Below are 16,536 nucleotides of genomic sequence, written 5' to 3'. Positions count from 1 at the left end.
TGCCTGGAATCTGGCCCGCTTGCCCCTTGCCCTCTTCCTTGCCTGAGTTTGCATTTGTAGTGTGCCTCCGTGGCTCCTCCTTTCCATCCTAAAGCCCTTCTTTTGCTTCCAGGATTTCAGAAAATATGAAGAAGGCTTTGACCCCTACTCCATGGTAAGAGGGAGCTCTCCAGCTCAGGGGAAACAGTCCCTCAAATGAGAGGAACTGGAGTTTTATTCTGGACCGTGGGGCATACAAAGAGTCTTAATAGTGCCCCAGATGCCCTTTCCTTCAAAGGCTTCATTTAGACAGCCTTTTAGTGAGAACCGTGGTGTGTGTGCTGTGCATATATGTATACATATGCACATGCACGTGTGTAATATATGTACAAGAATGTGTTGTATGTATGCAAGTGTACATACACACGTGTACGCGTGGTGTGGAGTTATCATAGCAGCTACACTTGCTGAGCGAGCATTAGCTTTGTGCCAGGCACCAGCCGTGTGTTCACAAGGCTCTTTCTTCCATCACCCTAGTAAGCCTAGAACAGTGGGGCGCGAGTGCATGTGCGCGCGCATGTGTGCGTTTGCCGTCAGTCAAGGCCAGGGGTTCTCACACCCTTCAGCAAGCTCACAGCTGTCCCCACCCTGGTTTTCTGCTTCTAGTTCTCACCAGAGCAGATTGCAGGGAAGGACGTCCGACTTCTGCGCATCAAAAAGGTACCTGGTCACGGGATGGAGGCTGGTCATCAACCTTCTCTACCCTTGCCATCTTGGTCCCTACTTATTCTGCTTCTAGGTGACTCAGCAGGCTTCTGATCCTCTCCCTATTCCTTGTGGGGATACACACTCAAGCCAGGCCTGCTTTCTGCCATGGTTCTGCCATGGCCTCTGTACTGCATGGTCCATGTCTCCTACACTCTAACTCTGCGGGAGACTTCCTGGTGCTCCATAGGCTGCTGTCTCTGTGGCCACCTAAGACCTGCTTTCTTCCACCCAGGAGGGGTCTTTAGACTTGGCTCTGGAAGGTGGAGTGGACTCCCCCGTGGGGAAGGTGGTCGTCTCTTCTGTGTATGAAGGGGGAGCTGCTGAACGGCATGGTGTGTATGGACCAACTTTGCCTATTTGAGGGATGGTGTGAGGCCAGACCAGATGCCCCAGAAGAGCAATCATCTCACCCTTATTCAAGAATGTCAGGCCCATCCAGCAAACCATCTAGCTAGTCTCAGACATTGCCCAAGTGCCATGGTGCCAGGACCTGAGGTGGGAATGCCCAGGTCCTCTAGGGACTCCAAGGCTAGTGGCAGAAATGGGCTCAGAATCACAGCTTTTTATAGTAGTAGGATCATCAGCCAAGGACAGCTGGGGAGTGACGGTGGGGCGGAAGCTGTGAGAACTCCGGTATGGGGTGCAGTGGAGCCTACAGCGTCGCGTGCTGCAGCCTGTGAAGAAAAAAGTGCATGCAGAGAGCGGGAGAAGCATCCTGGCCGAGGAGGGGTCTGTGGAATGAGACACACATCAGGCATTAGTTTCAGGACCTGGTCCACAGACCTGGGCCTAAGAATCCCACGACATTTACGCACTGAATCCATTCACAGCCCCTAGGTATGCGCCATAGTGATTTTAATTTTACAACTTAGAAACTGTGGCGTGTTGAGATCAAGCCACCTCTTCAAGGATTCCCAGCCAGAAAAAGACATAGACAGCTGACCATTGGTTTAGTGCCCAGTATAAGTGGTGCCTCTAGGGAGGTCTTCCCCAGCTTAGCCCCCCCCCCCCCCAGCCACAGTCTTCCCTTTCAACAAAAACACTCTCTGCTGGGGCTGGGGATGTAGCACAGCAGGTAGCGTTTGCCTAGCATGTGTGGAGCCCTGAGTTCCATCACCAGCACTGTATAAATCAGGATTGGTGGCACATGCCTGTAATCCCAGCACTTGGGAGCTGGGAGCATATGGATCAGAAATTCAAGGCAACATAGTGAGTTTGAGGCCAACCTGGGCGACATAAGACTCTGTTTCAAAAAATAAACAAAACCCCAGAACCCACCATTGGCTCATGACCCAGGCTTCAAACTATCAACTCACTCACCTATTCGCCTTTGAAACCCTGTGTCTCAGACTCATTGTTATTGATGCTTCTGTCACAGCAGGAGGGGCTTCTGTACCCCAGAAACACTTCTAGAGTCCAGATGCCCCTTCAGTCCTAGGCTAGCACAGGAAATCCTAGGACCAGATCCCTTCATGCTACAACAAGACCCTCCCATGGCCAGAGGGGTTAGGGTGGAGGGGTAGAAGACCAGAGCCGGAGACAGACAGGAGTCTGGAATCAAAGGCCCTTGCTGGCTGGCAGCTGAGCTTCTGCAGATACTGAAGCCAGAAAAGCACCCTGGCAGCCTGGGTGCTGTCCAGCCCTGCTAACGATGGCCTTAGAGAGCCTTCCCACTAGGAGCCTTCATCTCACTTCTGCTCAGCAAGACAATTGTTCAGAGCTTCCTGTTGCCACCCTCTCCTCTCCTACCCTGTGTCTGTCAGGGAAGGACGGAAGAAGACCTGTGCTATTGCCTGGTTCCCTCATGCCCTTACGGAGAGTCATTATCCTCACAGTCCCTCTGCACAGGGAAATCTGCTGTCTGAGTTTTGGTGGCACGCAGGTTTAGACATCCCAGGACATTCCCAGGAACACAAGGTCCAAACTATGGCTGCCACCTCGCTGACTGACACACACCACATTCCTGTGGTCTTCACACTTCATCACTTCCAGGTGACTGATTTCCATGTAGCCCAGAGTTTCGTGCACGTCAACCAGAATTCTGTCCAAAAGGGAGTTGTGGTAAATCTGCTTCTTTACAGAGCCATGGTGCGGATTTTCCTATCTGAAACTCTGACAGGTCTTGCAGTGGGGAGCTTGTTCAGTCTATACTTATTGCCTTCCTAAAAGTCACGCGATCCCAGCAGCACGCGTCAACGGTGGTCTTTGTTTTAGCGTCCCTGTTGAGTCCCTGTTGAGTCCCTGTTTATGTTAAGTGCTGTGAGAAGTGCTCACATGAGTGTGGTGAGCCAGGAAGAGATGGGAGGGGTTGTCAGCAAGTGAGGGGTTGTGGTCACACTGTGAAAAACACTGAGCTGCAGGGACTCCAAGGGGCTTGTTTCTGATGGAGGGCATTTGAGAGGCTTGTGTGTCCTTGATGACTCCGGCTCTCTGAACTGCCCCAGAAATGCAGGCCCATCCTGCTGCAGAGTACGATGCCAAGGGCTCCACTGTCGTCTAGGGGCTCTGCAGAGCCTAGAGAGCACCCATGCGAGGGGCCTTGAGAAACTGAGTCTGCTTTGTCTTTCTAGAGCTTTCAGGGCCCAGGGTGGGGAATCTCCCACTGTCTCACAGTAATGAACCACACAAAATCCTGAATTTTAAGCACATGTCACAAGTAGCCCAGGTGCTAATCTGCTTCTTCCTGAAGGTGGTGTTGTGAAAGGGGACGAGATCATGGCCATCAATGGCAAGATTGTGACGGACTACACCCTGGCTGAGGCTGAGGCTGCCCTGCAAAAGGCCTGGAATCAGGGCGGGGTAAGAACGAGCCCCTCCCCTTCCCTCCTCCCTCCCTGGCCCAGCCCCTGGTGTCTGAAGCCAGGCATTACAATGGCAATGGCCCAGTCCAGGCCAGTACCCGAGGTCTAGACAGTGGATTGAACCTGAAAGGCTACAGCTCTGAGAATTGCCATTTCTTACTCAGTCGTGAGTCCCAACAGTCAGTGGCACAGAGTCCAGAAGACTGGACATGACCATCTGACCCCCCCTACCCCCCCCAAAGAAAATCCTCCAAGGTCTTCTCTAAGTGTGTGCTAAGTAGGAATCAAGAGAATGGGGGGGGGCTGCAAAGAGTGACCAGACCAGAGAGCAGATGGAAGAGGGCTGGTGGTCTCTTCCGTGCTCAGCAGATATGCCACACAGATCAGGACTACCACATAAAGTCTCCCAGGAGGTGCGCTGCACAGTCTGAGGGGTGCCCGCCGACAGACCAGTGTAAATGGTGCCCACTCACCTTGTGGAGTGCACAACGTGTGCCACTGTGTGCAGGCAGCTGAGCCTGAGGTATTAAGTTCAGTGCCGAGGAAGCTGACCAGATGGGCCTGGGACCCACATGAAAGGATGTGGAGAAAAGAAGACCAGCGGGTAACACGATGACCGTCTGTGGTGATCTGAAGGGCTGTGCTAGGACAGAGGAGCAGCGCCGTGCTCCGGAGGGAGGCCACAGGGCGGGGCCAGTGAAGTTCAATCTTAGGAACTTTGGCGTGGGGGGAGGGGCAGTGTTGTTTCTGGACTTGCCGGTGGGCGCGCCCAAGGTCGGGGAGGACAGTGATGAACAAGCTAATGATGGTGGTGATGCTGTTGAGGGGACCGAGTGTCAGGATGGGAGACTGAGACCCAAAGAGCCTGTGTTTGCTATGACTCAGGGTTATACATGTAGCCAGTCAGTGGTACACTTTCCTAGGATGCTCCCCAGACTTTGAGGGGTCACCTCTATGAGTCCATATATGATTCTGAAGTGACTGCCTAGCCCTGGTCCAGAGATTGACATGGGAACTTGGTGACAAGTGAGGGTCTTGTAGCCCTGATTCTGGGGAAGAGCTTTCCTAGGGTATGGGCCTCCAGAAAGGAACCCTAGCATTTACTGTGCCCTAAATGACCCTGGTCTATGAAGCCCAGGAGTGGAACGGAACACCAGGCAGATGCATCACCCACCCCTTCATCCCTCCACCCCTCTTTGTGCGCTGTGGTCACATGGTTTCTCTCCACAGGACTGGATAGACCTTGTGGTTGCCGTTTGTCCCCCCAAGGAGTACGATGATGAGCTGTAAGTGTGTGCTGGCATCCTGCCCTTGCACTCCCTGCCCTTTCAGGATTCTGCCCACCTTCCTCCAGACTCACCCAGTGAAAGGGATTGCCCTGTGCACCCATCTGCTGGCAGTCACGGGGCCTAGAACACCCTGGGCTAGAGATGCCCTAGAACAGAGTCCCAGGCCTTAGTAGTTAGTGTTGGCTTGCATTCATTGACCCACCGTCCTGCTCAGCATAGCCTCCATTCCACATGCCTTGAAGAATCTATAGTGCCTGTTGGAGCCCAGGGCTTAGACACGACTGGAGAGGCAGAAAGCAGTACAGGGAGAGGCCCTGCAGAGCCTCGCCCTGCAGTAACTGAGCCTCTTGTCTCCCGCTCCACCCTGCATGTGTAGCTCTTCTCTTCCCTCTTCTGCAGCCGAAAGCCCCCAGCTGGTCCCAGAGCAGCTTGAAGCCCATGAGGCCATGTGTAGACACGGGTTCTTCCTGCGGCTGGAGCCCACGGTGACTAGGCAGGCAGCTGCAGGGCTCTGTCTGCCCATGCTGCATGCCATGTGTTGCCCATGATCCAGGCAGGTTCTTTGGACTGGTATCTGAAGGGAGGTGGAGGCAGCCTGCAGAAATGTCTCCCTTGGGGCTGCTGCCAATGGCTGGGACACGAGAGCTTAAGGGGGGTGCACAAGGCCCAGCTGGGGGTACTGGCTTGGAACTTAGGAGCGCTGGTGCCCACAGCCCTTGGGACCTGTTTTGGGTCACACTCAGAGTCTAGTGGAGCGGAGTGGCAGGCAGCACTGAGCACAGTGGTACCTCCCACCTACTGGACTCGGCTGGAGAACATTGGTGGCCACTGAATCTCCCCGCAGAGGCCTCTCTCTCCCATGAGAACCCCTGCAGGAGCCCTGTACCCTGCTCAGGCAGAGTCAAGCCATTTGGGTTCTTTAAGCTGGTCCAAAGAACCAGGGTTGGTGGGTTCCTTTGATGTGCCCTGTCATGTCCCAAGCCCTGCTTTGGGACATTCTCATTGATCTCCTTCCCACCTTGATCTGGACCCTCTCTGGCCCACCATGGAGACAAACTCTGGAGTATGTTTCTCTGTGTCCTGTGTTTTGTGGCTGTCACGCTGGAATTGATTGTGATCTGAAGCCCACGGCAGAGCAGCTCCAAGCATGGACATGTTAGCTGCTTCTGTTGCAATTTTCCCGAAATATTGCTCGTGCTCACACTCGTGTTTCATGTGCCAAGACAGTGGGCCCGGCCTACCATGTTCTTGATGGCCATTTCTCTCTTGCTCTTGCCAAGTGACTCCTGTCCTTCCTGCTGCTCCCATCCCACCTCATCCCGATAGCCCTTCTGCCTTCTCACTGGCTTCCTGGGTGCTGTGGCTGGTGTGAGCCCAACTAGAGGGGCCCCTGAAGACTGGCAGGGCTGTGTGCCGTCATGGTGGGGACAGAGGGTCATTTATAACGTTTGTCTACTCTGCCTGTTTCCTCTCCCCCACAGGACCTTCTTTTAAAGTCTGGAGAGAGAAGCCAGCCAGACTCCTCTCTGGAGCCTGGCAAGCTCTGCACCCAGTCCCTGAACTCAGCTTGAGAAACACAGTCACCGGGTATAGAAGCCTCCCTGAAGCTGTGCCCACACCAGGAATGCAAATAGCCTGGCCCCTCCTCAGAAGGCCCCCAAAAGGTGGTGCAAAGAGCAGCTGCCATTCTGGAGGTGGCCTGCAGGGGTCCATCTGCCTTTCCTTCCAGCTTTACTAAGCTGGTCCCTCTCAGCTCTGGAGAACCCCGCTCCTGCAGCTCCCTCCCGCCCTCTTCTCTCTCCTTTGCCATCACCACTGAAAGCCTGACTTAGCTCACTAATAAACAAGATTGAAACCTTTTCCAGCTTCTGGGATGAATGTGTGTGGGCAGCAAGTTCAAGGCTCAGTGAAAGACTGGAAGGCTGTGGCCCCATGGCTGTGATCTGCAGAAGACTGATGCTGGCTCACGGCTAAGGGAGGGGTACTCGGAACCCCCAAGCTGGGCTTCAGGGTGTCCCTGGCAGAGAGGTGGGGAATGAGGGTGTATGGCAGGGCTTTGCCCTGTTCCACTCAAAGCCTGCCAAGCTGACACACGAAATTAACCACTGAGCCATCTCATGGCTCTGCCGCACTCTGACCAGCTGCATTCTTGGATGCCAAGGTGGCTGCTGGTAACAACACCTCTGTCCTTGAAGCTCAGAGTATGGCCACCCTGATGGCCCAGTGAGGTCAGCACTGCTCCACGTGGACTCCATAAAGAGGCAGGGTCTGCTCAGAAGCAAGACAGGAAGGAAGCGGCCCCCAAGATGCTGCTAAGGGCATTTGCAAAGGACTCCATTCAGAAGGGTCTTCCTCTGCCTTTCCTTCTCTTGGCCCTCAGCCTGGGAGGAGCCTTCCTCCCCCATGTTTGTGTCCCCAGCTTCTGGTGGCGCAGGGGTTGTGACTGGAACACTGGGGTTTCCATCAGCCAGTCAACTGCTCTGACGTGATGTCCTACCTTGGCCATATTTATTACTCACTTTCCTGGTTCTTTTAACCCTAAAATGTCACACAGTGGGATTGTGACGGTCAAAAGAACAAGGACAAGAACTTTAGAAAAGCCCGTGACTCATTGATCACTATTAACTTCTCAAGAATCTGGGGTTCAGGCCACAGAGAGTAGGCTGGGACCATCTCACCTGGGGGTGGAGTTCCCTAAAGGCACTCTCTGGGCAAAAGGTAGTCCCTTACCCTGACTCTGGGCCCCACCTGCACCTGTGTCAGTTGAGGGCCCACTTTCCCTCTCCGTGTGTAGCTCAGTGCAGAGCCTTGCACGTGCGTGTACACATACACACACACACACACACACACACACACACACACTCTTATCCTTTCTCTAAGGGAGTAGGTTACCATTGGCTTAGTGTATATGCTTACATACATGCTTATACGTGTATGCTGGGTTTTAAATATTCATCTTCATTAATTTTATCCTGAATCCATAGAGCCCCTGGCAACCATCATCCCCTCTCTCTCCCTGCATGTCTAGTGGAGGTACCTCCTCCAAGTGGACTTCAACAGCATTTTGCCTCTATGTGGTAGGTTTATTTTGCTTACTAAAATTCCTCAAGTAGAAGGGAGGCGAAAAAGAGGACATGATGAGGAGGAGAATAGAGGAAGCCCACCCCTATGTCAGCACGCATCTGTAATCCCAGCCCTCTGGAGGGAGAGACAGAAGAACTGGCTCAAGGACATCCTCAGCCACGTATCAAGTTCAGTGCATTGGGGCCAGCCTGAGCTACATCTGAGTTTAACCAAAACAAATACGACAGATAAAGGGACTGGATATTATCGAAGTGCATTAGATCCACAAATGCAAGCCCCTAATTTTGTATGGTTAACACATAGTCATAAAAATGTTTAAAGGTTTTTACTATGATTTAATGTCTTCTGTGTGCATGTTTGTATATGTGGTATATAAGTACCATAGTACATGTATGAAGGTCAGAGGACGGCTTTCAAGAGTCAATTCTCTTCTACCGTGTGCCATGAGATCCAACTCAGGTCATAAGGCTTGGTGGCAAGCGCCTTTACCCACTGAGCTGTATCAACCACACACACGCATGCACGCACACGCACGCACCTGCTCTCGTCGTTCACACATTCGTGCTATGTGCTGGGGTGGCACTCAGGGCTTCCATCACTGCACTGTCACCACTGAGGTGGCTTGTCTGCTCCCAGTTCCCTCCTTTTTAAAGCCTGGATACTGCCCTCAGCTGTGAGGAACAGTGTGAACAGTCCCCCACCCGAGTTCACCCCCCCTTTGTGCCGCTCTCCACTGAAGGCATATTCAGCAGCAGGCACAAACACGGAAGTGTGACTTCTGAGCCCTTTGGGACAGAACTGCCACCTAGACAGACAGCTACAATCTGATCCTCAAAGGGCAAAACATCTCCAGGGAAAGTAGAAGCCAAGTCTGCCGACTTCACACCAAGTCTACAGAGGCCCCAGGGCTTCCTACACACATGGGCGTGAAGTGTGCTGGTGGGGGGTGACAGAGATCAGCAGGTCCTCAGGGGCATGCTGGGAAAGCAGTGACTGCAGAGACTCTCCCTCTGCCTGCATTGGCACAGCTGATCATTCTGACTATAGGCTCTTTATCAGGTAAGGGGACCCTAGGGCCAGAGAGCCAGACTCTACTCTGCAGGTCCTACCCTTCAGCTTACAGGTACCACAGGGCCAAAGGCCACCTGACCCAGAGCAAAACCGCTGACTCAGTCCAGCACCTGGGAGCCATCTCGGGCCCAGCCGTTGTTTCCAAGTCTGAGTCGGAGGTTTAGAGGTTTACCAGTCTCAGGAGGGACTCCAAAGCATTTATGAGAGTCTCAGAAGTGCCTCTGCCTCACAGAGCTTATGTCCACCTCGACAATGAAACAGAAGAAACAAAGGTTGAAGTGTGGGGCTGGGAGACAGCTCAGTGGGTAGAGCACATGCCGTGCATGCATGGGGGCCTGAGTTCGGATCTCCAGGACCCACACAGTCGGGTGAATGAGTCTGCAATCTCAGTCATAGTGAGCTGAGAGGTGGAGAAAATCCAGACGCTTCCGGCACAGCCTGGTCTCCACAGCAGAGAATAGAGGTATTTCGTACCAAAGAGGATGAGAAGTGACGATAAATGCTGGAGGTTGTTCTCAGATCCTGCATGTTTGCAGTGCCATGTGTGTGCCCAGACTCACACATACATAGGTATGCACATGGACATACACACACACACACACACACACACATACACACACACACTAAACAAAAGCCTAAATAGTGAGTTACTGGAAACACCCCAAAAGGAGAGAAAGCTTCTTCGATGCACCCCACTTTTCTCCAGGAATTTGTACGCTGTCCAGCACACAGTAGGTGCTTAGTGTAAATGCATCACTAAAGAGTAAAGAGTGACCTGATGAAGGTAAGAGAACATGCCTGATGACATGATGTGTGTCAGGGAGGAAGCCGGAACGAGTTCATAAACATCCATTTTCCACTCCTCTGAGAGAGCAAACAGCTGTCACCGCTGGAGGGAAAACACCGCCCTTGATTGACTCAGTCACTCATCTGTCCACTCATTCATTCATCCAAAAGCAAATATTGATTGGGATTATTCAGCTCTACGCCAGAGCCAACACCTCATGAGTCTCAACCCAGCCCTACAGATCTCCCAGCGCAGCAGGGGAGACTGACCCAAATGGGGACCATTGCATGCTGGATGACGGCAGTGTTGGAAGCCCAACACAGGGCTGGGGCTAGAGGGGGACCTTTCAGGGGACCCACCTTTGTGTGTGTGGGGACAAGAAAACCTTAAGTAGGAAGGGACACTTGAAGCCAGTACTGAGAGTTTAGAAGCTGGGTGTTGGAGGTCAGGGAGAGCGGAGATGCTATCCTCACAGCGAGGACATCTTGGCGTCACAGGTGGCTTATGTGCAGGAGTGGAGTCTTTATGGGGAAGCCTCAGTTGGACACTCGAGAGCATCAGCAGTCTGTCCCCTCCCACATCCTGCTCCAGGACCTTTCTCAGAGTACCTCTTCATGCCGAGACTCACAAGCTCACTAGTGTGTCTGGAAAACGCGTCCAAGCTCCGCATATGTGCACACTTCAGCAGAGCCTTTGTAATTTCCTCTTTTCACCTGGGCAGACTGGGCATCCGCCACCACCACGCTACCTTCAAGTTCCCAGCAAGCTGCGTCTCCAAGAACTGGTCTCCCTCCCCTTTCTTTTCTCCTTTCCTCTTCTCTTCAACACCCTTCACCATTTATCATCTTTTCCCAGGCAGCCCATAAGCTGGGAGCAGAGACTACCTGCTGTCCCTAACCAGGAGGCTGTGGCTCTCACACTTCAGCATGGCCGTTACCCACGGGCAAGTTTGGGTGCTTCCCTTCCAGACGCCTGCTGTGGCCTGCGCAGCCTGGATAGCCGAGACTGGCCGGGGGTGCCGGGATTGAGACACGGAGGTTTCTTTTCTGGTGGAAGAACAGCAACCTTTATTTTGCCCAGCAACCTTTTATACCTCTACTCCTTCTGTGGAGACCCACCGGCCAGAAAGAACACAAACATCCTTGTCAATTACAGACCACAAGGAAGTTCCCCTGCTGGTCAAGGGGAGTGAGCTGCAGCTGGATCACAACAGACGCCATGGATTGGGGTTGTCCTGAAAACGGACACCTCCCACAAAGCACCAATTAATGCTGATGGTCGGGGGCACTTCAAGAGCCGCTAGGACCAAACTGGGTTCCAGCAGATGTTCTGCACCTTACTGGGCTGTGTGACCTATGACAAGTTACTTAGCATCTCTGGGCCTGTTCCCCGAGGACACAGTACCACTGGCATTGCTGTTACAGAGGAACCCAATCTGCACACAGCAACTACAGAATGAATGTTCTTTGCTGACTTTCTCACTACAGCTCACAGCACCCAGCTGAACCAGTTTATTTCTCCAATTAGACGAGCAATACCTCCACCCATCCTGTCCACCCCAGCACCCTAACTCCCATCCCCCCAGAAGCTAGTCTCTTACAACTGGAAAAGAATTGGATGAATTTCCAGCTTCCAAGGAAAGGGCAGCTTTTCTCTCTAAACCACAGTGGTTGCTCTTCACCTTAATATTAATATTAAATATATTCACCTATTTAAATTTTTAATGTACACATTACAGCTAAAAATAGATTTGGCTCTACATAGGCCACGTGGGAGCACTTCAACAATACAATTGTAGAACAGATAAATGTCAGCTCATGGCTGTGAGTCAGACTCAAGGTCGCCGTCCACCTGAGTGGAGGAGTCTTCCCTGTACACAGAATCAGTCACGGGGCTGCCCAGCCTCAAGACACTCATACATCCACTGTCGCCAGTGCACAAGTGTCCAAGTCCACAGGCTGCTGTGATAAAGGCACCATGAACTGGATGGCCTAGAACACAGCCTTATTTCTCATGTGGTTCTGGTGGCTGCAAAGTCCAAGGCCAGGAAGCCAAGAGATTTGATGCCTGTGGAAACCTGCTTTCTCCCAGAAGGCAGTTTTCTCCCTTTAACCCACATCAGGGAGAACGTCAACGAATGTTTGGGGGCATCTTACAAAGCATGAGTCTCATCATGGAGGTGAGTCCCTTGTGACTCAAAGATCCTGCCTCCTAATGCCATCGTCTTGCGCATTAGGATTGGGAGACAGAAGCATTTAGTCCTTTGCAGCAAGGAAATTGCAAACTAAATAAGAAGCGGGGCTTGTTCTGCTAACACTGCTTCCAGGGCTGTCTTTACGGCCACACTCCGAGTCAAAACCCTGCCCATACAGCTGACTCCACCCTTCTTTCCGCCTTGATATTTTACCCTACCCATGCCAGATACCTGTTTCTCAGAAGGATGCCCTGAGAAGGAAACTGGACACAGTCACCTATTCTGAAAGGGACCTTGGACCACTGAGTTTTCCTCTCTGCCTGTTTCTCTCTCTGGTCATTATCAGGAGCTACTGAGTACCAGCTTCAGTGCTCACTCAGGGTTCAGAACAGGACTTTTGCGACAAATGAAAACTGGTTTGGACAGGATCTGAGGGGTAAAATAAACTGACCCATGCACGTTTTTCCTGCATGTTTCTTTATTCCTTGAGGGAAGATGGAAAAAGGAGAGAGAGCAGCCTAAGGGCATAAGGGGTGATGTCCACGAAGCTTTCAGTTTATATGGGCAGACGGACAAGTTAGCAGTCCCATAGGCGGTATAGCATACAGACAAGTTATCAGTCCCATAGGCAGCAACAATAGTATCAAGCATGCATGTTCACAGAGCCACAAGAATCCTGTGGATCTGGCAAGGAGGCACCTTATGTCTCAGAGGGGTGTGGCTGTGAGGTTCCCCTGCAGCTGAGAACACAGCCTTGGTAGCTATACTAACCTGCGGGCTTGATTTACATTAGCATCTAGCTGGTTGGATAAAAGAATTTTTTCTGGGGACCCTGCTTTTGACTCCAGAAGGGTGAGAATTTTTCTCTCTGAAGCTAATTTTAGCGACTCAGACCTTTTCCCAGCATAAACAGTTAATCTCCTGGGCTATGATCCTATATCAGTGGAAACCAAGCTAAAGGCTAATACAGAATATTAGTAGCTGCTAAGTCAGAGCAGACCAGCAGATTTCACCTTCCTGCATCTGCTGTTAGAGCAGACATGGTACCTCCTGTATGAGGCTCCTTTCTTATTTTTAATTTTTATTTTCCCATTCAATTATTTACACTTCCTTCCCTCCCCCTCCCACTCCCCCACATCCCCTCCTCCCTCTCCCACTCTGCTTTGGGGAGTGGGAGGGTGGAGATGGAGGAAGGGCAGATATAGGAGCAGGGAAGAAGATATTTACATTAAGGGATCCATTTTAGGGTTGGCAAGAGACTTGGCTCTAGAGGGGATCCCAGGTGTCCACGGGGATGTCCCCAGCTAGGTCTTTGGACGGCAGAGGAGAGGGTGCCTGAACTGTCCTTGCCCCACTATCACGCTGATGGTTATCTCAAATATGATTATCACCATAGAATCTTCATTCGTAGATGGATGGAGATAGAGACAGAGACCCTCATCAGAGGCTCCTTTCTTATCAGCGACTACTGTCAATAAAGAAAGTGTGTGTGGGGGGGGGACTATTTTATGTAGATTTGACTGTGAGAACAAAGGCTTGACTGAATGAATCCTTTTTCCACCACGGCTTCATGGTGTGGGGGGGGCGTGTCCAGTTACCCCACACTGCTGGGAGACTATAGAAGGGGGAAATGCCATGATTTCACAAGATTTTTTACCTAATCGACAGTGACTTATCCAAAGGACAGATGACCCCATAGCTCTGCACAAACGGGTCCTCCAGGCAGAGTGTACGTATATACTTCCCGCGGAGAGTCCAGTAGCTCTGTCAGCGGTGCATTTACTATACAATACTTGTGGGCTCGCCTCAGGTCATGATGCTCCCACATGGGCCACACAGAGAGGTGGTGACCAAGCCAGTAAGGCTGTGACACTGGGTAGGGGATAGATTTTTAAAACTCATTGTCTTAGGTATTCAAGCAGGAATGTCCCACCCTTCTTCTGTGGTGGTTTCTGACCTGTGAGCCACGTGAGAGAGATGATTCCTCCTGTTTATAGCTGAAGCCTGGAGAGGTTGGTGTTCCCGTGGTCCCATAGCTGGCCAGACACCCACACTCCCACAGTACAGACTTCAAGTCCAGGTGGGCTCTATTCAGGACCTGGAGTTAGGTCTCCTTGACTGAGATGTCCAATCTTGGGACACTGAACTATGAATTGTCATCTATAGGTGCACTGGGCCTCATTCACAGACATCTTGGGACACTATTAGACACTCTCTAGGGGGATGAGAGTTGTGGGAGGAGCAGAGCACTGGTCTCAGCCCATCTTTGGGTCAGTCCTCCAGGCTGGCACCAGAGGCCAGAGAATGGTGTCCTCATCAGCTTCGCCTGGGTATTCTGCTGCTTTGGGAGTTGGAGAGGGAGCAGGCAGTCCACCCCAGGATCTCACATCACTGGCTAGCTTCCAATCTTTAGGGTATCTTGACGATGGTATCTTTAGGGGTCCTGAAAATAAAATAGATTAATTGTCAAGTCCCAAGAGAGGTAGCTGTATCATCTGTTGTCCAGTCTCTGCGTAATGGGAAAGTGCAGGGCTTGACCCAGGTCCTGGGCTATAGCAGTGTGTTAGGCTGGCTCATCTCGGCTAGCCCTGTTAGGCTGGATCACCTCAGCTAGCCTCCTCAAAACTGTCCTGAGCAGTCTGATGTCCAAAGCTGACCTGTAAGTGATGCTATCCGCTGAGTGGCAGCCTATGAGTCAGGTGGAATTGTTGCTGTGGGGCCCCATCTTCTTCCTGGGACTTCAGAGATTACTGTAGGAAAATTTATTGTTCACTGTGGAAAACTTAAACATTATTCATACTAAAATGGAAAGTTTGAATTTCAATAGACATGTATTCAAAGAAAGGTACCATAGAGACAGAAATAGGTATGGGGTGAAGTAGGATTTTTGAAAGCAGAGTTTTGATTACCTTAGTTCCTAGATATTTATCTTCCTTCTGACCCACACCAGGTACTCTCCTGATATGAGAAAGAAACTTTGAAATTTTCTTTTAACAACATCCTTGGCTTTAGAAAAGGATAGCCATTGTCCAACTCCAAAGCCAGCTCTGATTTTTAAGTGAGTCGGGACCACCATTAGATTGAGAAGTAAGGAGATAGGCATGTTCAGTTAGGGAGATTTTACCCTGCAGAGAATATTGGTATTATAAATTGGATTTTTCTTTGCTTGGTGATTCTTTCTGGATAGTATCTTTTCTTCTTTAGGCGTCTAGCATCTAGACATCCAAGGTCTTTTGACATCTTGAAAATGGGTATTTTCTATTTTCCTGCAAAGACAAGTACAGAACCCTAAAAGAGTTCTCCTCTCAAAGAAACAAGAATCTGATTTAAAAACAACAATAATAACAACAAAAACAACCAAAAAAAAAAAAAAAAAAACCCCAAACAAACAACCTGGACTTGTCCTTAACTATACTCAGCAGTTAAGCAGGCTGAAAGGTTATTTTGGCTCATGGTTTGAGGGGTTACAGTGTATCATTGTAAGGGAACCTTGGTGGTAGAGCGCCAGGTGGCTGGTCATGTTGTAGCAGCAGTGTGGAAACAGAGGGAGGGGCCAGGAAGCAAGGCTACACCTCGGCTCTCTAGCAGCCCACTTTCTCCAGCTAGCCCCCCCCCCTCTTCTTGAAGGTTCCACAACTTCACAAAATAGGTGGGAAGTGAAAGTTAAACCATATGAGCCTGTGAGAGCATTTTGACACTCAAACCATAAGGTTGGCTGTGCATAGGAGTTGCCATTCTTGGTTGGGTGACCCTAGAGAGATTGCCTCTTAGACCAAAACACTAGCAATGCTGTTTGTGGTGATTTATGCCTATAAACCCAGCCCTAGGGAAGCTGAAGCAGGAAGATCAGGATTTCAAGGCCAGCCTTGACTACAAACCAAGTGTGTTGGTTTGAATGAGACCAGCCCTTATGGGCTCATAGCTGTGAGTGCTTGGTCACCAGGGAGTGGCACTATTTGAAAGGATTAGAAGGTGTAGCCTTGGTGGAGTAAGTACGTCACTGCTGGTGGGCTTTGAGCTTTCAAAAGCCCATATCAAGCCCAGAGTGTCTCTCTTCCTGCTGCCTATAGATGCGGGTGTGGAACTCTCAACTAATTCTCTAGCACCAGGTCTGTCTACCAGCAGCCATGCTTCCTGCCATGGCAATAATGAACTAAATTTTTGAAACTGTAAGTAAGCCCCAGTTAAATGTTTTTCTTTATAAGATTTGCTCTGGTTATGATTCTCTTCACAGCAAAAGAACACTGACTAAGACAGCGAGTTTGAGGCTATCCTGCCCTACATAAGACCCTGTCTCAAACAACTTTAACTAGCAAAAGCAAAATTTTAATTTGTATTAACATCCCTCATCTCGATAGGCCAAGAGAAAGCAAATGTTAGTTTTGATTGTTGTTAGGAGCTCCTTCGCCATGCCTCTGGTTTTATGGTGTCGAGACCGGGGCAGGCTGCCTCTTGCTCCTGCATCAACCCTCCATTCATGTACGATTGAGGGTCCCCGGCCTCCACCAGTCTGTGCCTCCTCCTTGGGGCGAGGGAAGCTTGCCCGATCTATATGGATTACCT

General features: G+C 50.9%; 1 protein-coding gene across 3 annotated transcripts in view; it reads left to right on the top strand.

The window, feature by feature from the left end:
* The window catches only part of Ush1c (USH1 protein network component harmonin), a 43,851-nt gene extending 37,197 nt beyond the window's left edge, over positions 1–6,654 (top strand). The window contains exons 21-27 of one of the 3 annotated variants that reach the window (XM_050130261.1): positions 113–154; positions 646–699; positions 980–1,079; positions 3,437–3,546; positions 4,779–4,834; positions 5,214–5,322; positions 6,319–6,654. In XM_050130261.1, coding sequence (XP_049986218.1) covers positions 113–154; positions 646–699; positions 980–1,079; positions 3,437–3,546; positions 4,779–4,834; positions 5,214–5,322; positions 6,319–6,408 — 561 coding nt within the window. In that variant the 3' untranslated portion in view covers positions 6,409–6,654. Of the gene's footprint in view, positions 1–112; positions 155–645; positions 700–979; positions 1,080–3,436; positions 3,547–4,778; positions 4,835–5,213; positions 5,323–6,318 lie in introns of those variants that run through there. The other 2 variants (XM_050130263.1, XM_050130262.1) reach the window with 2 other exon arrangements.
* Positions 6,655–16,536: the final 9,882 nt, after the last annotated feature.

The sequence above is a fragment of the Alexandromys fortis genome, unplaced genomic scaffold, assembly GCF_014885135.2.
Source record: "Alexandromys fortis isolate MF-2015 unplaced genomic scaffold, M_Fortis_MF-2015_v1.1 scaffold_342, whole genome shotgun sequence".
In the NCBI taxonomy this organism is placed as follows: Eukaryota; Metazoa; Chordata; class Mammalia; order Rodentia; family Cricetidae; genus Alexandromys; species Alexandromys fortis.
Note: the sequence above shows the minus strand (reverse complement) of the source record. Positions and strands in the feature narration are given on the sequence as shown.